The sequence below is a fragment of the Trichechus manatus genome, unplaced genomic scaffold (genome assembly GCF_000243295.1).
Source record: "Trichechus manatus latirostris isolate Lorelei unplaced genomic scaffold, TriManLat1.0 scaffold00127, whole genome shotgun sequence".
NCBI classification, from domain to species: Eukaryota; Metazoa; Chordata; class Mammalia; order Sirenia; family Trichechidae; genus Trichechus; species Trichechus manatus.
Genome location: NW_004444063.1, coordinates 7301719 through 7325629, shown reverse-complemented (window position 1 = coordinate 7325629; position 23911 = coordinate 7301719). Strand labels below are relative to the sequence as shown.

Genomic DNA, 23911 nt, shown 5'->3' with positions numbered 1-23911 from the left:
AGCAGGGGGTGGGGGAGAAGGGTAGGATGCTAGTGCTAATCATTCATCTGAAATTACTTGTTTTCCCTCAAGGGACTGCCATATGTAATATCCTAATCTGATAAAATCTCAACCTAATCAAGCTCAGTACCATTAACAGTGCTGATTTTTACTTTTCATTATTTTTTTACTGATTCCATTTTTTACTTTTCATTAAGGCTGATTTCTTACTTTTCATTATTTTCAAACTTTTCTGAAATACTGTTTTGATAATAAAATGCACTTTTATAATTAAATGAAAATATGACAGGGAAAGATTAGTAGGCCTGGTTATTAAAACGGAAGGCAGAAGCCAAGTGGCTCTTCCTTTTAACCACAGTGGAAAGAATCCAAGAGCAACAGACCTGGGTCTACTAGTGTGATGGTTAAGGTTGTATGTCAACTTGGCTGGGTCATGATTCTTAGTGGTTTGGTAGTTATGATGTAGTCTGGCAGCTATGTAATGATGTAATCACCTCCATAATGCAATCTGATATAATGTAATCACAACCATGATGAGATCTGCTATGAGCAGCCAATCAGCTGAAAGGGAGTTTCCTTGCTGTGATCTGCATCCAAAATATGTGGACTTTTAGCAAAGGTCACTAGCTTTTGGTTGCTCTGGATCCTGTTTGTCTGACCTCCAGTTCTTGGGACTTGAGCTAGCAGCTTACCTGCCGATCTTGGGATTCGTTGGCCTCTGCAGCCTGTGAGCCAGAGGCCTGCTGTTTGACTTGCCTATCTTGGGTCTGCCCAGCCCCGCAGCTATGTGAGTGAGGAGAAGCCTCCAGCCTGACCCATGGACTTGGAACTCTGCGGCCTCTACAAACACATGAGCCATTTCCTTGATACATATTTCAATCTCTCTAATATATATATATATATATATACACACACACACACACACACACACACATATATATATATGCTTCACTGGTTTTGCTTCTCTAGGGAACCCAGCCTAAGACAACTATATAAAAGTCTTCTAAGTTTTGTAACATCGATTTTGCTGTTTGTATTAATCTCTGTTCATCTGTTTTAGAGACAGTACAGCACAAGAGTTTGGAGTGCAGCTAAATTACAGGCAGACCAAGACTGAATTATAGGTCCACCACTTCCAATCTATGTAATTTTAAAACCTCTGTAAGCTACATCTGAAATACAGAAATGATAACAGTAAGCACCTCAAATGATTATTCCTAAAATTAAATGAGATAGTACATTTAAGTGCCTGGCACATAGTAAGTCATCAATAAAAACTAAATGCTATTCTATGAGTCAGAATCCACTCGACGGCAATGGGTTTGGGTTTTTTTTTTTTTTTTTTTTTTCCTATAATAATTAGCAAGTAGAAATTCTTAAAACCAAAATAATGTCTCTGTCCTCAGCAGGAGACAGCAACCCCTTCCGATGCCAGACTTTCAGAGAGAAGAAGAAAGGATACTGTGTATGGTAATGGGTACAGATGAAGGACTGAGTGACTAAGATTAGAGATAAAGAAAGACAAGAGAACACAGGGAGCATTAGATGACCCATATATAGTTCCTCTGCCCTGAAGGACAAATACCACCAACTGAATTTTCTCCTCTGAAGCAATAAATTACTTAGTATCTTCCCTCAGAAATGTATTTTCTTCCTTGTACTTAAGGCGTATAATTGTCTTATTTTTCTCTATAACTATGTGAATAATTTGAGGTCAGAAACTATTTTTCATCTACATATTCCTTGGAGAATTAGCACTAAGTTAATAACAGTAAATATTTAACATTAAAAGGCTGAGCAAAATAGCTTTTAAATACGAAGAACACAAGTTTTGATAAGCTCTCTTGACAAACTTTTTTGTTTTCATCTAGATTTACCATAATTTCCCTGCTATATAATAAAACATTGAAATTTAAAACTCAAGTAACTCTCTGCAGACACAGAAGGTCTAAACATTTTGTGGCGAACAATTAAGTGACTACTTGCTTACTGAGCAACATTTTTTCACCCACGACTTCCCAACTGGTTTTCTCCATTCCTTTTTAAAAGTTTGGGAGAGGAGTGGTTTTTTTTTTTTTTTAAAGTATTAAAGTGACAGATAGAATTGAAGGGAGAAATAAAAACTCAACAATAACATTGGAGACTTTGTCTTAGGCTGGATTCTCTGGAGAAGCAAAACCAGTAAGACGTATAAATACAGATATATATATAGAGAGATTTATATCAAGAAAATGGCTCACACAGTTGTAGAGGTTTTAAGGTCCCAAGTCTGTGGGTGAGGAAAGAGGCTTCTCCTGATTCATGTAACTGCAGGGGCTGGCGAACCCACAATCGGCAGGTCAGAGAGCAGAGCTCTTGCTCACAGGCTTTGAGGATCAACAAATCCCAAGATCGTCGGGCAAGACCAAAGGTAAGTTGCTAGCTCAAGTCCCGAGAACCGGAGGTCAGACGAACAGGATCCAGGTGCAGGATCCAGGACAAGCAAAAGCCCCACAGCCTTGCCAGGATGTCTGCCCACACTTGATGCAGGCCACACACCAAGGAAACTCCTCTTCAACTGACTGGCAACTCACAGCAGATCCTATCATGGGCTGATCACATACCAAATCTCAACAGAGAAGTGACCACAACATTATACGACTGCCAAAACACTGAGAATCATGGCCCAGCCAAGTTGACACAGAATCTTAACCATCACAGACTTCAATACTTTACTCTCAGTAATTGATAGAACTAGATAGAAAATCACAGCAAGAACACAGAGGACTTAAATAAGGCTATCAACCAACTAACTTGATCTAACTGACATATACAGACTACTCCACCTAACAACAGCAGAATATACACTCTTTTTCAAGCACAAGTGGAACAGTCTCCAGGGTAGACCATATGCTGGGCCATAAAATAAGTCTCAATAAATTTAAAAGGACTGAAATAATACAATGTATGTTCTCCAGCCACAATGGAACTACATTAGAAATTAACATAAGGAAATTTGAGAAATCTGCAAATATTTGGAAATGAAACAGTACACTTTTAAATAATCCATAAATCAAAGAAGAAATCAAGAGGGAAATTAGAAAATATTTTTAGGTGAATGAAAATGAAAATACAACACATCAAAATCTGTGGGATGCCATTAAAGCATGCTTAGAGAAACATTTATAGCTTTAAATACTTATATTAGAAGAGAAGAAATTATCTCCAATCTGTAACCTAAGCTTCTACCTTAAGAAACTAGAAAAATAAGGGCAAACTAAACCCAAAGCAAGAAGAAGGGAAGAAATAATAAAGATTGGGGTAAACATCAATTAAATAGAAAACAAAAAAACTAGTAAAACAAAATTTGGTTCTTTGAAAATATCAACAAAATTGACAAAACTTCAGCTAAAATAGGGGTTGGAAAACTTTCTGTAAAGAGCCAGAAAGAAAATAATCTAGGCTTTGCAGGCTATAAGGTCTCTGTCCCGATGACTCAACTGTGCCACTGAAGCATGAAAAGAGCCATGAAGTATGTAAATGAATGGGTATAGTTGTGCTCTAATAAAACTTTATTTACAAAAACAGGTGACAGGTGACATTTAACCCATGGGCTGTAGTTTGCTGATCCTTGATGCAGACAGGTAAAAATGTCTACCAATAGCTAGCAAGCCGTGAATGAACTCCTCTTTAGAGAATCCCCCACATTGGGGGGGGGGGGGACAAGACACAGATTACCAAAATCAGGAATGAAAGAGGGAATATTACTAGCAAACTTACAGAAATCAAATGATTGTAAGTGAATACTATGAACAACTTTATTTCAACAAATTAAGCAGCTTAAATAAATCCAACAAATTCCTAGAAAGACAGGAAGAAACAGTAAATCTGAATAGTCTATAACAAGAAACTGAATTAGTAACTTAAAAGCTTCCCATAAAAAAAAACCAGACATGGATGGCTTCACTGGTGAATTCTACCACACATTTAAAAAAAAGTAATAATATCAATCCTCCAGAAACTCTTCCAAAAAATAGCAGAGGAGGGAATACTTACTTCCTAAGTCATTCTGTGAAATCAGTATTGCCCTAATATGAAAGTTAGACATAGCTATCGTTAAGTACAGACGAATATCCCTCATGAATACAGACTCTAAAATATACAAAAAAAATTAGCAAACCAAATCCAACGACTTGTGAAAAGAATTATATACCAAGGCCAAGTGGGATTTTCCCTATAAATACAAGATTGGTTTAACATCTGAAAATCAATCAATTTAATCATCACATTAACAGTTTAATGAAGAAAAAAACACATGATCGTTTCAACAGACAAAGAAAAAGCATCTGACAAAATCTAACAGCTATTCAGAATTAAAAACAAACAAAAACTAGTAATAGAAGGGAACTTATTCCACCCAATAAAGGGCATCTACAAAAATTTGACAGCTACCATCATACTTAATGGTGAAAGACTTAGTGTTTTCCCCCTAGGATCGGGAACAAGTCAAGAATGTACACTATCATCATTTCTATGGAACATTGTACTGAAGGTTCTAGCCAGTTCAATCGGACAAGAAAAAGAAACACAAGGCATCCGGATTGGAAAGGAAGACGTAAAATTATCGGTTCATTGATATGACCCTGTATGCAGAAAATCTTAGGGAATCCACACAGAAAAGTACTAGAACTAATAAAATAGTTCAGCAAGGTCACAGGATACAAGATCGATGTACAAAAATCAATTGTACCTCTACATTATCAGCAATGAACAATCAGGAAATAAGAAAATAACTCCATTTACATTTTCTAATACTGTAAATCATCTAGTGACGAACATCTATGAACATATAAAGTACTTTCTGTATTTCAGATTTCTATTTAGATAGATGCCTGTAACTCTCTACTTGCTTTCATGGTGATAGGTATTATATATAAAATGATGGATTCAGAGAACAATGATTGTGTTACACATAAAGTGTGACCAAAAATACAAGGCAATTCTGGGCTCTGAACAGAGTTTGTTCAAAATACATTCAAGGATGATGAAGGTCACTCACCTGCACAGCATGGGACAAATCTGACACCAGACACTGACGGAGCCTCTCATCACTCCCAATTCCTTGAAGAACAAAGTCAGGTACATAAGATGAACAGTAGCCACCCAGCAAGGACCTCCCAAAGTTGGCAATATTGGGTTGAACAGAACTCACTTCAATTAACTTTGACCTGGAAGAAAGGTCCCCAAAAAAAGCACATTTTACCAATTAAAAAAAAAAAGTTTGAACTCTACTAGGCCGTACTTCCAGTACCATCATTTTCAACAAGTACTTAAAATAAAAACTGGCTTAAGTACTTAATCAGACCACAAATAGTCCTATCCACAGAAGAGGGCCTGTTAAGAACAACTTCATAATGGGATAGGCATACATCTTTCAAGGTAGACTTTTGGAGAGCTGTCCTTTGTATTTGTAATATGTTCCTAATACCCTCAGATATATGAAATCCATCATTCAAAACAAAGCACCTAACTACTTCATAAATGCAAAGCTTGGTGTATAGCAGTTCACAACTATGGATCTTCTCCTTGTATACCTGACTAAGAGTATACATTCCCTGTTTTCCTCTTAGTCTTTGCCAAATCGATTTCTAACAGCTATTTCCTGCATTCTCAGAGATTACCTCTAGCTACTTGCCAGGTTCAGCATGGGCCTTTTTGGCATAATTCCTTCCTAAATGACTTGAAAACTCCTAAGCCCTAAGAGATCGCCTACATACTAATCAGTCCTTTAACTTTTCTCTGGTGCCTTCACAAAGCCTCTCTGTGGTGACTAAGGGACTTAGTTAGCCTTTAATCCTTCCTATGAGTGAGAGCATGACAGTAAACGAAACTTGTCCAGGATAATGATCTCTTCTTTTATATTAGCTACTACCAACCTTAAGGGACCAGCCACAGACAAAAGAATGGTACATATTTAGATAGACCTATTACAGGTGAGGGGCCATGGTGGTGCAGTGGTTAAGCGTTTGGCTGCTAACCAAAAGGCTGACAGTTCAAATCCTCCAGCTGCTCCTTAGAAACCCTATGGGGCAGTTCTGCTCTGTCCTATAGGATTGCTATGAGTTGGAATTGACTCAAAGGCAATGGATTTAGTTTTTTTATTACAGGTGAAGGAGTTCCTGGGTGGTGCAAACAGTTAACTCACTCATTATAACTGAAAGTTGGCAGTTCGAGTGCACCCAGAGGCACCTCAGAAGAAAGGCTTGGTGATCTGCTTATGAAAAATCAGCCAATGAAAACCCTATGGAGCACAGTTCTACTCTGACACACACGGGGGAAACCAAGAGTCAGAACTGACTCAATGGCAACTGGTTACTATATGTGGAAAATTACTACTTACCCAGGAAAAGGTATCTCATCCTCTTCTGCCCAATCTTCTTGCTCTCCTCCATAATAACTGCTGACTTGTCTAGTTGTATCATGACCTGTATCTTCACTTTCACTATCACCAAGGGCACTATCTGAACTTTCATTTCTTGGAATGTCCCATTCAGTTCCTACAGCAACTTTTTTCTCTGAACTCTCTTTATCCCCATGGGGGACAAGAATGGAGAGTGTATCTCTTTGGTCCTGCTGAGGAAAGCAGGTTTTACATGCATCTTGGTGAATTGTTTCTACACATTTACAAAATCCATTGTTCTCTTTGCTATTTTTTGTACACAATCTTTTTGAAAACTCTAACATACAACAGTGTTCTTTACTGTCTGTACTTGTGTTAACTGGAATATCATCAATAGTCCTGGTTTCAATGGAATCATCATTAAAATATTCATCAAATAAACTCATGCTTTCTGGGTCTGAATGATTCCAGCAGGGAAGTGCACAGGCCTCTCCAGAAACCATGTTTTGTACACCAGACTCTCCAGATTGGTCCTTAGTTGTTTTTTTAGTTTCTTGATGCAGATCAATAGCTGCTCCTTCCTCCTTCAGTGGTTTGGTATGATACCTGGTGATCTGATCCACCACTGCCTGACTCCGGAGTTCAGTATCTGAATCAGGTGACATGGAATCCCCAATCAGGAACGTAACCTTTGTCTGAGCTGCCTCACAAGAAAATGCAGCAGGCACAAGCTTATCTGGAGGCTTTTTTTCCACAATCATTCCTGTGGATCTCATCATTTTGCCCATGTGGTTATCTGAATCCAGCAATTCCTCACTCTGCCACGTTTCCTCTGCTGGCTCTAAGCCTGATTCTGACAATGCACGTTTGTCTACTGGAGCAGATCCTGTGCAAACAACTGTCTCTAACTTGGTGTCAAGACAAGTTCTTAATTTATCTCTGTACTGTTCAGTATCAAAAGCATTTTCTTCTCGGCAGTCAGAAGGAGAAATCATTCGGCACTCATCTGAAGTTTCTAGCAGTTTCTTAGAGATGTTTTGAATATCTTCTCTGTCTTGTTGTGAAACAGTCTCTATGCTTTGCTCAAGGAGTGGACGACTGCAATATTTACAGCTACAATTAGAAGTTCTTGCTTCTTCTGGCTCTTTAAAGAGTAAACTGCTTTTGTTTCTATGCATTGTGATAAGCACATACTCAGATTCTTCTATTTCACCTTTCTCTAAAGTGGTAGTAATTACTGTGCCTGGCATAACAATGGCTTCATCTTCTCCATTTTCTAAAAGATGGGTTTCCTGAAGTTCAGAACATCTTATGAAATAAGTAAGAAAATAAAGCAGCCTCTGGACCATATCTTGTCGTTTGCCAACTATCACAGTCCGTGCTAACCGTACAGGAGAGCCAATAGCACCATACAAATCTCCTGTAATGGAAAAATCAGTTAATGGATACACACACTCTACTCACACAGTTAAAGAGGCTCTTTTCAATTAACAGAAATCTACTCTTACTGTATGAGAGGTTGTTCAAGTTTTACTCTTAGTTCTTTAATAGGTGAGTGACTATTCAGGAGAGTAGGATGAGATGAATGTCTTAACCAGGGAGTAAGGTCTATGAGAGGTTTCCTAGCTTCCTCCTTAAGCAGCTGCTATGGTTCTAAAATCTCAAGCAAAGAGTCAGTTCTGAAAGTCACATTTACCAAGAACATTCTCTTGTGCTAGGCCCTATGCACGGCACATTTATCTGGGTGGAGATGTACTGCCCAAAGTACTATGTACGTAAGGATTCTGTGGCTGTGTCAAACGCAGAGAAGAAAAAGCACAATAACTTTTGTGTATGGCGGGGGGGAAAGGGGGAAGAAGTAGTGGCAGAATGGAGCAGAGCTGTAGTAGTCATGTCATATACTTAACCATCCATGACTTACATCACATCCTGAACCTTAACCGTCACTGCCCTACCCAGAAACCCTTACTGGCTCCCAAATTTTTAAAAGCCCATTTTCCCATTCTATTCCCCAGAGGGCTGGGTATTCAGATAGGCCACGAAGGGTAGGAGAAGTAAGACTCATTCCAATTAAGAGATAGAGAAAGGGCAACACATTCAGCTATGTGGTTCTTTTTCACTTTTGTATCTGCAGTCGACATGAACAGCCATTACATTAAACAAACTTAAACAAACAAACAAACAAAAAAAAAAAAACAGGGACCTGGGAGTTATCAATGTCACTTCTATATTTATGCTATAGCTCAGATTAAACCAATAAAGAAATATGTGTCAAATCAAAGACTTAAAAATGGAGAATACAAAGTCATTAATTTAAATTCAATTCAATTTTTGCAAGTTGTCAGTCTATACATTTCAAAACTATGCTAATCCTTTAAAAACCTCTGTTTTTACTTTATACAAACCCCACACTTCTTAAAGGGGGGAAAAAAGACCCCTGAAAGGTTTTAAATAAATATATGCTGTAGACATATGTTTTATGATCAATTTCCTCTTCCTGCTAAGACACCTGCTCTAATACCATCATGCCATTATTTAAAACCACTCCCAAGGCTCCCACTAATTACCAAATAAACTGAAACTGTTTTGGCACAACAAGTAAGTCTTTTCATGACTGGCCCAACTTTACTTTTCCAACTTTACCTTTTTTCATCTTTAGTCACCCAAGCCCCACTTAAACTGGAGTCCTTAAGCAGAATACTATACATGCCCTGCATTTCTAATACCTACATTCTTTTACTCATGCTTTGTACTATTCCCTCACTCTCTGTCACTACCAGTCTACATCTATTCAAAGCTTCCCACCCAAGCGGCCTCCCTCAGGCAAAAGTGAGCTCCCTTTACTGAGCTCTCAATGATATTTTCATTTCTTTTACAGTTCCTCTTTGAAATGGTATACTTTAGATGTCTTTACTCTATCAACTGTTAATTATTACCCCAATAAAGCTGTTAGAAACAAAGTGGGGGAGAGTGGAAGTGGGAAGGAGAAGGAAGAACAAGAAAGAGAGAGAGAAAGGAAGGAGGGGGACAAAAAAAGGAAAAGGGGGGGAGAAGGAAGTTGGTTGGCTACATCAACTGACAAACCACTGTCAGTTTGCCTGCCACGCTTACTCACCCGAGCAACCTAAAGGAAGTTTCCACTAGGTCACCAAAATATTCTCATTTTACTCTCCCCACATTTCCTAATAGCAACAGAATTAAGAGTAGGAGTAATAGCAGCTACATTTACCAGAATAGGCACTACCTAACCATGTTACCTGTATTATCTCATTTAATTTTCACAACTTTATTTAGTATGTATTATCTATTATTATCCTCAATTTATAAATAAGAAAACTGAGATTTCACAGCCTATGCCCTTAAAGTCCCATGCTAATTGCCTCCCTAATGACTGTGAACTCCTCAGCTATTCTCTCTCTCCTCTGTCACTCCTTTATTTAGTAGTGCTCAGGAGTAAAGGAAACATTTGCTAAACTGATTCAACAAACAAACAGAAGTGAGACAATGGAAACCTCAAATACTCTGTCTCTCTTAACCAGATTTATTTTGGCTATCACAGATGATTTTGTTGATTCATTCTTTCTAGGTAAAGCACCTAATGCAAAATACAAAAGCACAAAATACCCTGAAGACCCTAGTAACCAGTAAACCAGCCATCAACCTGTTTCTCTTGCTCCAGCTCCAGTTCTCTATCTATAAGTAATCATATCAGGTATAAGATGGAGATTGGGCACTTCAACAGACATGAAAGGACAAGTAAAGGAGAGATACTTTAGAATGGAGGAGGTAAAACAGAGCATTTTCTTTCTTTATTTTTGTTTTGCTATAAAATAACTCTAGAAAAATCATACAAACGTGTAAGTATAAGGAATAATTCAAAGGTTTTCAGATTACATACCCAGTTGTGCCCAAAGTGGGTTATATGGATGAGTCTTTGCCAACATGTCCACACTCTGAGAGGAATGTTTTTCTAAAAATATTTTTATAGGTGGTTGTCCATTTGGCATGACTGTTGGGACCCAGGCAAGATGATTGGTCAGAACTGCTGTAATGAGAGCTGGTAAGAATCTGAAAACAAAATGTATCCTATCAGATTTCAATCTGGCTTCATGAAACCTTAGGTAAAATGCAGTAACAGAGTAAAGCAAAGAAAGTATATATTGTCATGCAACCGAAAACATAAAAAAAGGAGAGGGGAAAGGAAAAGATACATATATCACTAGGATAAAAAGAAAAGTAAATTTTTTGTTTGACAAGGAGTTGAAACTCCTTAAAGAAAAGAATATTCACAGGCAGTTGTTTCTGATGAGAATTATAAAACAAAAATGCCAATATACTTGAAAAACAACAGATTCTTGGGTGTTTAATCTGTACCATTCATTAATGAACCAACCAGCAGGTCTCCACATTTCCAAATTACTGATTAGAAAAATGAAGAAAACTATTAAGCAAACTCTTTGTTTACCATCAAAGAGAATAAAAACATCTGAATCAATCACCTGAATTCCAGGGACTTCTTAGAAAACAACATGATAAAATATCACATTAAAAATGTATCACTGGACAGTTCGGTGGTTCCTCAAAAAGTTAAACACAGAATTTACCATATGACCTAGCAATTCCACTCCTAGCTATATACTCAAAAGAATTAAAAACAGGGACTCAAACAGATACTTGTACACTGATGTTCACAGCAACAACATTCATAATACCCAAAAGGTGGAAACAAGTATTCATCAACAGATGAGTGGAAGAAAAAAATGTGGTATATACATACAATGGAATATTATTCGGCCATAAAGAAAAGTAAACTTCTGATACATGGATGAACCTTGAAAACATTATGTTAAGTGAAATAATTTAGACACAAAAGGACAAATATAGTATGATCTCATTTATATGAAATTTCTAGAACAGGAATATGCATAGAGACAAAAGGTAATTACTGGTTACCAGGAGTTGTGGGGGAGTGGGGAGTTACTGCTTAATGGGTACTGAGTTTCTGTCTGGGGTGATGAAGTAGTTTTGGAAATAGACAGTGGTGATGGCTGCAAAACACTGTGATTGTAATTAATGTTAGTGAATTGTATACTTAAAAATGGTTAAAATGCAAATTTTTGTTACATATATTTTACAATACAAAAAATGCATCACTGGAATACAGCACTTTCTTACATTTTTTTACTTTTCTAACAAATGAAGCTGTTTCATAAGTGGATATAATTCACAAAAACAGGAAGACCCAGAAAGTTATGTAAAATGTGAGGAATTCCAGTGTAACATGTATCTAAGGACATCTTTATCTTTTCTTGTTCATAAGGTTCTGTGACACTCTTCCATACCCTACACCTCTATCTCTCTATTACCTTTCAGAATTCTGATTTGTTATTAATCATAAAATAATCAGAAAGATAATGGTTTATTATTCTATTTTGTTATTGGGTTTGATAATCTGGACATCTAGATACAGTAAACGATAGCTAAGTTAAATAAATACATGTAAATAACAACTAAAGCAAGCCATCCTGAGTGTCAATGCTTACATACTTAGCAACAGAAGTCTAGTACTGAGAGACAATACATGGTTAATCTAGTTCAGAGAGATCACAAACTGGTACCTTGAGGTCAAAACTGGCTCTGGCTCTCACATCTTTTGTTTCATGTCTTTTAAATTTGAATTTGTTAACATTCAAAAACTAAGGATTTAACAATAACGACAAAAGCAAAAGAGAATTCCAGCTTCCCTTGTAAAATAAGAAGATCTGATATAACATTGGACCCAGAGTCTTACACGGCAACAGTTAAGGAGAGCTAATTATGAGCTCCTCCCTACAGATCTGGCATCCATGCTAGACTTTCTCAAAGTATCTACTTAGGTTGTTTGCCTCATTTATTACATGTAAGACCCCTGGTTTTAGTCAAGAGATAAATATATAGAAAAGTAATAAAACTGTACTTGTTTGAAAAGAGTCCTCAATTTAGACTTCTTGTTAATTCTATTTCTCTGTTGGTTTGTATTTGTAATGTATAATTTTTTTTTTTTTACAAGCTCAACTGAATCAAAATTGGAAAGCACAATCAAGGCATGGGTAAAATAAGTTTCTTATAGAATCAAAGAACAATCTGTTCATATCCCACCAAGCTAAAGACAAAAAAATAAAAATCTAACATGCTGCAGCTTTTGACATTAAAGTTAAACTGTCCCTTTTCGTTTTATAGATGCAATACAAAATAAAAGTAACCAAAAAATATATAAAAAAATAAAGTAAGCCGTACTGATTTTTGGCAGCATTTTCCATTAGAAAAGTGAACTCCTTCATAAAACGATAGCAAAGCTGGTTCTTTTCTGGAGTTCCCGACATCATTGTAAGCCACACAGGCTCTCCGATCCGTGGCATTGTGTACAGATTACAAATTGCTGTTCTAAAAAGAGGAAGACATATTATGAAATTCAAACTTTCCATAGTTAAATACCCTTAAGACAAAGTTTTATGTTGCCAACTTGGGCCTTACACAGAGATTATTAAAGCTTGTGAGAAGAGAACATGAATTAGGTCATTCCTTCTTTGTAATCAGTAAAGTACCATGGGATATGTTCTGTACATGAACTCTAAATATGTTGGTCCTGGCGCTGGCTCTGCCACCAATGACCTGTGTGCCCTTAGGTAAATTATTTCTCTACTTTAAGAACTGGCTTTCTCCACCTATAAAATGAGGAGATAGGACAAGATAATTTGTAAAGCCACTTTCAGCTCTTTATTTCTAAGGTATACATCATACTTAGATATACTGCAAATAATCAGCAATATACAGAAAAGAAAAATACTCTAGACAACAGCTTATCCATCTACCTACTGAAAACAATAGTTTATTTGCATCACTTTGCTGTCTATCCCGAGACTCTTTAGTAAAGTTCTGAAGGACAATGAGGACACTATACATGCATGTTATATTGTATGACTCTCTCTCAAACTTCTGAAGTTTTTCCTTGAATCAACACAAGGCAGAATTATTGCACAATCATTATAGTGCTTTTCTGGCTATCTCTAAGATTTACTTAGACAATAACTAGTCCAGTGACAGCCACTCTCCCCTGAAGGCCTCAAAGCATACTTTTAAGATGTCAATTATTTTCCTTTTAAATCAGTATCTACTTAGCAAAGTCTGATACACTCAGCTGACTAAACAACTCCTGAAAAGCTGTGACTTAAACTAGTTGATCCCTCAGAAACTATAGAATGGTATCCTACTTCCTACTTTCTAGAACAGTGCTGGCTAAACAGATCTTTTGGCAGTGATGGAAATGTTTCATAGATGCGCTGTCCGATACGGTAGCTACTAGCCACATGTGGTTATTTAGCCCTTCGAATGTGGCTAGTGAGACTGAGGAAATGAATTCTTAATTTTATTTCATTTTAATTAAATCAATTTAAATAAGTATATATGGCTAGTGGCTATCATATTGGACACTGCAGTTCTATAAAGTTCTCCTAGACCTCCACACTTCTAATACTCTCCTCAGAAAAGGAGAAGAATTCTCTTGCCTGTACAAGTTTTACTGGATCTCAACCCAATACTGACATATTACAATGGACAGATGTGACAAACACAGATTACTTCAATGAGTTCTTAGTAGGATACAAAATCGCTGAGAATTAAAAGATAAGTAAATAAAAAGGAATTAAAAATATTCTATAGAAAAAAACATGACTAGAATATAAATTAGGGATATATGAAAATGCTTGTTTTTAAAGCCTACTAGGAAGTTCTAGATAGAATGGATAGCTGAACACAAATGTTTACTCTCTCTCAGTTCTGAGGCCCCAGTTAAGGGCTTGAAAATGGATAAACCTCTACAACAAATAGAACTGGAGAGGAACTGAGAAAATTAATATTAGAGAAATTTAATATAATTTTAGAAAATAAAATGTATGGTGGAATGGTAACTGAGATAGTAAGGCGGAAGAAGCTACAGGTTATAGTGATCACAGAAAGGGACATGAACAAAGAAAAGCTAATTTGCCCTGAAGGCAGAAGAGGCTCCGGACTCACAAATGCTTGGTAAAGCAGAGGATTTAAGAGTAAAGATGTAAGACTGAAAATTGGGAGACTAATTCAAAGCCCATAAACAGCTGATGACCCCTACCTCCACCTCACTTCCCCAAAGAATGACTAAAGATGTAGCAACTGAACAGCCCAGAGAAAGTACCTCCTCTGACCCTTCCAATATTTGAATCTTCCAGAGTACATAAACAGATATGCAGTATATCTTGTGGCATTAAAATTTCATGAAGGGGGAGGGAGGTGATTAGGAAAAATATGTCTAAAAATGTTCCCTTAGGAAGTGATAATGAAAAAGGTTAAAAAACTATGCCCTAAAGTGAAGGTCACCAGGGAGAAGGCTGATCATGTACAGAGCTTGCAACCTACATTTTGGTGTCTTACTCTCAACTAAAAAACCAAAAAAACCAAACCCGTTACCATCAAGTCGATTCCAACCCACAGCGACCCTACAGGACAGAGCAGAACTGCCGCATAGGGTTTCCAAGGAGCGCCTGGTGGATTCGAACTGCCAACCTTTTGGTTAGCAGCCATAGCTCTTAACCACTATGCCACCAGGGTTTCCATCAACTATAAGACAACCAAAAAACACTGATACTTAGGGAAAGCCTCCCAGGAGAGAGAAAAAGACAGAAACAGACGTATAGAAATACACAGCTCAAACATGTAAAATTACCCTAGAGGAAACAAATAGTATACAAAACAGAAGAGAACTGTTAAATAAAAATCTAACGTTCATTCTCAAATAATAAAGCAGAGACTCTATTTAAAAAAAAAAAGGAAACAATCTGAAAACAAGAAAGTATATTTAAAAATCAAAAAAGATGTGCTGAAATGAAAAAAAAAATTCATAGAGGGGATAGAAAAACAAATCAGAAAGTAATACACTCAGAAAGAAAACAAAAAACAAAAGAAGAAAAAGATTCACAGAAGATCAATCCTGGAGTGCTAGTTTCTAACAAAAAGAATTCTAGAAAGAGAAAATGGAGGAAAACAAACTAGAAAATTTACCAGAGCTGAAGGATGAGATAGTGATATAACTATTGTATGGTGACACAGTAAAAGACTAAGGGGCTAAAATCATACATCACACCGAAAGATACGATCTAAAATTGATAAAGTGAAAGAGAATAGCATTATGTATAGTACTTAGTAATACGGAGATAAATAACATTAGAAACAGTTAAGAGTTAAAAAAGAATATTCCCAAGAAATAAAAATAGGAGATGGGAAGGAGTGGAATAGGGTTATTTTTTAGTTATACCTTTCACTAAAAAAAACAATTTTTTTTTGGTTTATTACCCATCTACATGTACTTTATGATTAAAAGAAACACCGTACAAATAAACGAATAAGCTGATCAATTAATCCTATTAGAGGTTTCCATGACCTTCTTCAGTATATTAGCATCTGCTATAAGTCTATGCATCATGGGCCAGAGCCAGATTTCTAACACTAATATAGGGGTCCACTGAGGGCCTTTGCCTCAGTGTTAAATATGTGCTATGGCCTCAGAACATACCAAATGCAAAGAATACAAACTGCACAATAGTGCTTTCCACTATATACAACTCTATATTGACTGATGTCATTAACAATCTAGAAAAAATAGTGCTTTCTTCCTGCCTTGTAACTATGCCCTAACCCTCAAATACTAGAAGGGCAAGCATTTACAGTCATCTGGACCTTTATTTTTCCCAGTCTGTGCCCAGAAAATGAAAGAAACCTTCAGCTGGAAAGAACCCGTGGACATGATTTAGTCTTCTTTGATATGCAAGAAATCTAAGTAAAAATCCAAGCTCCTCATCTTTGCCAGGCAGTAATACTAACAACATTTTTCTTGGCTTCCGTATACATGTGAATCATTTCCTTCCTCTCAACTACCCCGAATTCATTAATTGTTCTTGTCTCAAATAATCACTTATTTAAAAAATTAAGATATACCAATTTCACTCCAGCATTATTCACAATAACCAAAGTTGGAAACAACCCAAATGTCCATTAACAAGACGAATGGATAAACAGCATTTGCTCTATATGTACAATGGAATATTACTAAGCCATAAAGAGAAATAAAGGTCTGATATATTCTACCACATGGACGAAGCTTGAAAATATTACGCTGAGTAAAAGAAGTCAGTCACAAAGGGATAAACACTGTATGATCCCACTGAAATATCTAGAATAGGCAAATGTGTAGAGATCAAATAAAATAGTGCTTACCAGGAACTAGGAGATGAGGGAATGAGGAGTTATCGCTTAATGGGTACTGAGTTTCTACATGCATAACATGGTAAATGTAATTAATGTCAATAAAATGAAACTAAAAAACAAAAACTAACTGCTAACCTTTAATAATCATTTAATCTAACATTAAATATATGCCAAAGTACTTCTAGGGGACATTGGTGTGTCACTGGTAACTCTCACCTTCTGTACCAGAGACCTGGGTTCAATTGCTGGCCAATGCACCCCATGCACAGCCACCACTCGTCTCGTCTATCAGTGGTGGTTTGCCTGCCATTGGTGGTTTGTGTGTTGCTATGATGCTGATCAGCTTTCAGCATAGCTTCCAAACAAAGACCAAAAAGAAAGGCCTGGCGATCTACTTCCAAAAATCAACCAACAAAAACCCTATAGATCACAACAGTTCAATCCGCACCCTATCATGGGGATGGCACAGGCAGTGTTTTATTCCATTGTGCAGTAGGTTGCCATGAGTCGGGGGCTGGCTCGATGGCAGCTAACGAAAACAAAGTACTTCTAAAGATAGTCCTCTTATTAAGAGTTATGAGAAATTATGAAGTACTTTTAAGATACTGTAAGAATGCTTAACTGACTTATAGCCATTCAGATCTGCACAGTGACTGAAGTAAAATAATTAAACTACTGTACTTTTACACAAAAAAAGTGTGCCTTTTTCATTTGTTTGTCAACTTTTCCCTGCCCCTGAGAGTTGTTTTCAAAATTACGAAAATACCGGGGGGGGGGTGCCAAGGTTGACAAACAATTTGTAGAAGGCACGCGTTATTTGCATAGAAATAAGGTAACACAAAAGTGAGGAGACATGTCATATACTTGCAATGATTCCATAACTCACAGATGCTGTAAATTCTAGGCAATCTTAAAATTCTAAGGCTAATCCATGAGCATTATCCAATACCAAAATAACTCACTCATAGATATTTAATTAAAAATAAAAAAAAAATTTGTTTATACCCTAAAAGCAAGATCAGTACTCTGTTAGGAATAATGAGTTGTATGAAAATATTTACTATTCTGGTAACCTCAGCTGGATCTATGTCTGGATCTGGACTTATGTTTCTTCAGAGCCCATGCACAGACTCTTGGCCTTTTGCCACAAAGCTCGTGACTGGAGAAAAGAAACTACTGATCTCACAGTGAAGTAACAGCTCCAACTGCAAGTGTAAAGATTCACAGCCTTATAATACTACAAAATGGAACACTCAGAAAGAATCTTTCAAGATTCTTTCAGACAAATAGGCAAAATGAATTGCTCACAACATTACTTGGAATAATTCTAGTTCAAATAAAGTCAACTAAACAACTTGAATAAAACCCTAATAGTTGTAAACAAATTACCTGACCATTCACTGCACGTTTCTTTTACATTAGAGGCATGGCATCTACCTCATGAAAACAAAACCCTTAAGACTCTTTGGTTGAATTTTTGAGCAAACTATAAATTTAGACAATGATAAGATTAGAACTTTTCACACTTCTCAAATACTACTTATATTTATGAAAAAGGCATATTTTACAGGTTTCTGACAGAGAAATCACTAGAAGGCTTTACTAAATTATGTGGCTAAGCTCAATTTTCCAGTTATGTAAATGGCACATGACCTCCCTACATGGGATTGTATGTGCACACCAAAGCTGTCGTGAACCCTTATAAATAACCGTTGTGTCCCAGCTAATATTTTAGCTTATATATTCAAAATGTCTTGGTTTCAATCAATTTTCCAGTTATGTAAATGACACGTGCACTGCCCTATATAAGACTGTGTGCAGAGCAAAGCTGTCATAAACCCTTAGGAATAAATAAATAACCAATGTACCCCAGCTGATAATATTTTAGCTTATGATATATATACAACATGTCTTGGTTTTAATAAAACACAGAAATTTTTCTCAGCTAACACAATCTCTCTCAAGAATATCCAAGCCAAAAAACTCATAATTTCAAAGCAAAATTATTCTCAGATCCTGATTCTGACATCTCTTTTCAGGGTTGTCACGACATAAAAGAAGCACCAGGCAATATGGCAGTACAGGAGTTAAGATACAGTTTGGTAATTTTTCTCCTTGCCAAATGTTTTAAACCAGTTATTCCCAATATAGGTTGGGAAAATACAGATACTAAGCCCTAGACCTACTGATTCAAATGTTAGCAGTTTGGAAAACAGCTTTCGTCATGCTTCTCTAGTGATTCTTACACAGTTATCTCAGTACCTGAAAGGTGTTTGAAAATGACAGACTAATGATACTGTGATTTAAGTTCCAAACAAATGTCTAGATCAATTCCAGTTTTAACAGAATTAACTTTTCAATTCTACTTAAGTTCCATGAATTCTTACATAAAAATACTGATTAAAAAATGTCGGGACTTCCAGTTGTGGCTCCTACATATAAGGCACTTGGGAAGTCATGCTCTCATCCTCTCAACAAGAAAAAGGCTGAACAAAGTGAAAAAATCAATGATCCAAAAGAGAACTGAGGTCACAGGTCAAACCATCATCACCCTGAGAACTGAAGAAAAGGCAAACACAGAAAATCACAGCCAAAATCAGCTTACCTTAATCAGAAGCCTCTGGAGCCAGTAACTGGCAGAACACTTAATGGTAACTGATTAATAGTAGGTGAAAAGTTGCTGGAGACTGACTACGGATTAGCTTGACAATTAAAAACTGGGGGACCTGTTATAGGGAGCCCCAAAACTTTTATGGGTTTTATCTCCAGAAGCCCAGGAAGGTTCTCACAGTGAGCATCTGGGAAAAACTTTCTCATACTTCAGGCAGTGAAAGGGGGAAAAGTTACCATTTTGAAATTCCCCAAAAGCTTTCTCCCAAACCAAGGCCTGCCCTCAAGGGAACCTGTTTGCCAGAGCCTTATCTGACCTTGGGGAAGGGCAGTTAGACAGCTCCAGCCCTCTTTAGCCTTCAGGGCTCATAAAAAGACTAGGGAAAAAAGGCTGTGAAACCCTTCTGAACTTCACAGCCTAGGAATTCAGACATACTAAAAAAATCTGAGATTTAATCCTAAGATTATAGAATGCTTCCCCTCACCAATACCTTACCACCACATCAACACACCTTCAGTATAAGAGTGGATTACAACTAAGAGAGCTACAAGATACAGAATCTATTTAAGAATGAGTTCTGAGGGAAATCAGGATGGGAGGTGAGGATGTGGGGGAGGGGTAAAGGAAAGTAAAGACTAGCACTTAAAAAGGCACCAAACATTAAATACAGCCCAGCTCCTAGCCAGATTAACATAAAACCTCACACAAAAAGCACGACTGCCTCAGTTTCTTTTACCAGATACATCATGTCTGGCTTCTAACAAAAAATTATAAGCATGCTAAAAGGAAAGAAAACACAATTTAAAGAAGCATTAGGATCAGATTCAGATTTATCACACAGATTTTGGAATTATCAGACAGGAAATTTAAAATAACTATAATTAGCCAGGCAACATGGTGCTATAGGCAGAAGCACCACACCGTCCTTCCGCAGCAAAGATTTGAAAAACTAAATCAAACAGAGTCACAGATCAATCCTGAAACCCTAAGCATCAAACGAAGAGATAAAGAACTCAGCCAAGCACCGAATGGAATAAGAAACTGACTGACAACAGAAAGCGAGGAGAGATAACAAGAAGAGGTCCCCATCAGCTACCGCAGCATGGATCCGCCATCTTGGACTCCTATCGGAGATCAGCAAACAGGGGGTATGAGAAAGCAGCTTCATGGAACTTCCAGCAGGATAAAGAACAACCGGTAACCAGCGATATACACTTTCACATCCTCCACCCTTCTTCACCCCCATTCAGCCACAGTCTCTTAGCCGAGAAGCACTGGTTTCACCCTGGTCTTGCTTGGATCCCACCCACCCACACTGTGAGGCTCACTGAGTACCATTTGGTGGCTGCTGGTATTGCCTTTTTCCGCTTTAGATTTCTTCCCTTACCTCTCACCACCTCCCTTCCTTTCTCTCAAACACCTGGCTCCATGTGCCATCTTTACTCCTTCCTGAAAGGCTGTGAAACACAATTCGACTGTGAAGCTTCCTCCTAGCCCATGCCGCCACCCTGGTGGGACCCCCGGGGCTTTTTGTTTGTTTGCTCTGATTTCTTTGTTCATTTGTTTTCTTTTTCTTTTCCTGGCTTGAGAGCCCCTTCTAGCTGGCCAGTACCATGCAGCTTGGAAGCTACTCCTTTACTCTGTGCAGACGCACAGGGACATCACTGGGGGCATTTCTTTTTTCTTGTTTTCCTTTCTTTTTTTCCTTTCTTTATTTTCTTCTCTCTCTTATTCCCCTTTTGTCTTTCTTCATTTCCAGTTTCTCGATTTACTCATTTTTTTCTTTTACCCTTTTTTTTTTCATTTTTGTTTTTCCCCATTTATCAGTCTCTCATCTCTCCACTCCAATAGCAAGCTCCTTTAGCAATCTTTTTTGTTTGTGTGTATGTTTTTGGTTCCAGTTCCTCGTTCCTCTCTCTCATCTTCCCCATACCCATCTTAGCTCCACACATTACAATCTCGCCCCTCCTTCCTGCCTTCCTGCACCGTGCACTGAACACCACATTCACAAGCAGCTCAAGTACAGCCTACAAGAACCTGCCCCGCGCTGATACCCAGACTACACTGTCAGCCCTAGAACTTGCCACAAACAACCCATCCCAGCAACTCCCCTTCAGCTAGACCGGCCCTGCTGTACCATACCTGAGTGAATGACCCTAACCACTGGCGAAGAAGGTGGAAAGTATCATGCTCACTGACAAGCAAACAACAAAGAATGCACAGTCTGCCTGCTCAGACACAACCAAATAAAACAAAAAACCCGGACGAAACAAACATATATAAACAATATACGAGGAAAATAACTACTGAATTCCCCAAAGACAGCAGACAATATCAAAACACATACAAAAACAGGACAGGATGGTTCCAGTAGGTGTCCAAAATAAAACACCAGATGACTTTTCAGTAGAAGAAAAAGAACTAGAACTAACTGACAGGGAAGTCAAATCTCAAGTATTCACAATTGTCCAAGAGTCGAAGCAAAAAGCAAACAAAAACAAGGAAAAAATACACAAATTCATGGAAAAGGCAGACAAATTCATGGAAAATACAGACCAAAAAAATGGAAGAATTCATGAAAATAGTACAGGAACAAAATGCTAAAATAAATTCACAACTAGAAATCATACAAAAACAACAATTAGAAATCCAAAGGATAAACAACAGGATTTCAGAAATGGACAGTGTCACAGAAGGGCTGAGAACAAGGTTTGAAACGATGGAAACAGGATCAGCGAAATTGAAGACACACACTTGGCTACAACTCTGTTTGAGGAAAAATCAGAAAAAAGAAGGAAGAAAAATGAAGAAGCCCTGAGAATTATGTGTGATACAATCAAAAGCAAAAATCTGCGAGTGAACGGAGTTCCAGAACAGGGGGAGAAAACAGAAAATGCAGAGAGGATCACTGAAGAATTGCGGACAGAAAACTTCCCCAATATCATGAAAGATGAAAAGCTAACCATCCAAGCAGCTCAACGAACTCCACATTGGACAGACCCCAAAGGAAAATCACCAAGGCATATCATAATCATACTCGCTAAAACCAAAGACAAAGAATCCTCACCACCTCAAGAAAAACAACAAGTCACATACAGAGAAGAAACAATTAAGACTAAGCTTTGATTATTCAGCAGAAACCATGCAAGCAAGAAGGCAATAGGATGACATATATAAACCCTTACAAGAAAAAAAACTGCCAGCCAAGAATAATATATCCTGCAACACTTTTGTTCAAATATGATGGTGAAATTAGGTCATTTCAGATAAAACAGAAATTAAGGGACTATGTAAAAACCAAACTTACAAGACTTATTAAAGGCAGTTCTTCGATCTGAAAACAAACAACATCAGACCACAGGCTGAATATAGAACACAGGACTGTACTAGCCAGACACCAACCTAGGAAATGAACCCTTAAGGACTACCCAAAACCAAAAGACTACAACAGGGAACCAGAGAGGTTAATCTGTAAATGACAACAGCATCAGAACAATAAAAGACGGAATAAACAGTGTAGCGATAGAACCCTCTAATGGAGAGGAAGACAGAGCAATATCAAGTAATAACAGACTGGTTCAAACCTAGGAAGATAAGGGTAAATTTGAAGGTAACCACAAAAAAAGTTAACAAACCTATTCACAAAAAAAGTTAACAAACCTATTCATCAAAATAAAGAAGAAAAAACATAGTCTCAGTAAAAACAAAACCTACAAAAACAAAAGAAATGAAAAAAAATCCACAAACAAAAGGAACTCAGCACAGGAGAGTAAGAGGAGCAAAGGAGATGTCGGCACCACAATAAAAAAAAACACTACAAAACGACAGCAATAAACTCACACTTATAAATCATTACACTGAATTTAAATGGCCTAAATGCACTCATAAAGAGATGGAGAGTAACAGAATGGATTAAAAAAACAGGATCCAACCATATGCTGTCTACAAGAGACACACCTTAGAGACAAAGATGTAAATTTACTAAAAATCAAACGATGGAAAGAAATATATCAAGCAAACAGTAACCAAAAAAGCAGCAGGAGCGGCAATATTAATCTCAGATAAAATAGACTTTAAAACAAAATCCACCATAAAAGACAAAGAAGGACACTACATACTGATTAACGGGATGATACATCATGAAGACATAACCATAATAAACATCTATGCACCCAATGACAGGGGTCCCAAATACATAAAACAAACTCTAACAGCACTGAAAAGAGAAACTGACAGCTCCACAATAATTGTAAAAAATTTGAACACACCACTCTCGGTAAAGGACAAAACGTCTAGAAAGAAACTCAACAAACATACAAAAGACCTAAAGGGCACAATCAGTCATCATGACCTCATAGACATATACAGAACACTACAACCAAGAAGTACACATTCTTTTCCAATGCACATGGAACGTTCTCCACAATAGACCACATCTTAGGCCACAGAGCAATCCTCAACAAGATCTAAAACACTGAGATAATACAAAGTATCTTCTCTGACCACAATGCCAAGGAGGTAGAAATTAACAACAGGAAGAGCAAGGAAAAAATATCAAGTACATGGAAACTGAATAACACCCTGCTTACACATCACCGGGTAACAGAAGAAATCAGAGATGGAATCAAAAAATTCCTAGAATCAAA

At 37.3% G+C, this 23911-nt stretch overlaps 1 protein-coding gene across 3 annotated transcripts in view; it reads right to left on the bottom strand.

Annotated features, from left to right (window-relative positions):
- Positions 1-23911, bottom strand: part of FNIP1 (folliculin interacting protein 1) — a 159597-nt gene that overhangs the window by 6372 nt on the left and 129314 nt on the right. For all 3 annotated transcript variants that reach the window (XM_004384755.2, XM_004384756.3, XM_023739017.1), the window contains 4 exons: positions 12656-12802; positions 10278-10447; positions 6380-7799; positions 5039-5207 (listed from right to left, as the gene is read on the bottom strand). In XM_004384755.2, the coding sequence (XP_004384812.1) occupies positions 5039-5207; positions 6380-7799; positions 10278-10447; positions 12656-12802 (1906 nt within the window). The remainder of the gene's footprint in view (positions 1-5038; positions 5208-6379; positions 7800-10277; positions 10448-12655; positions 12803-23911) is intronic.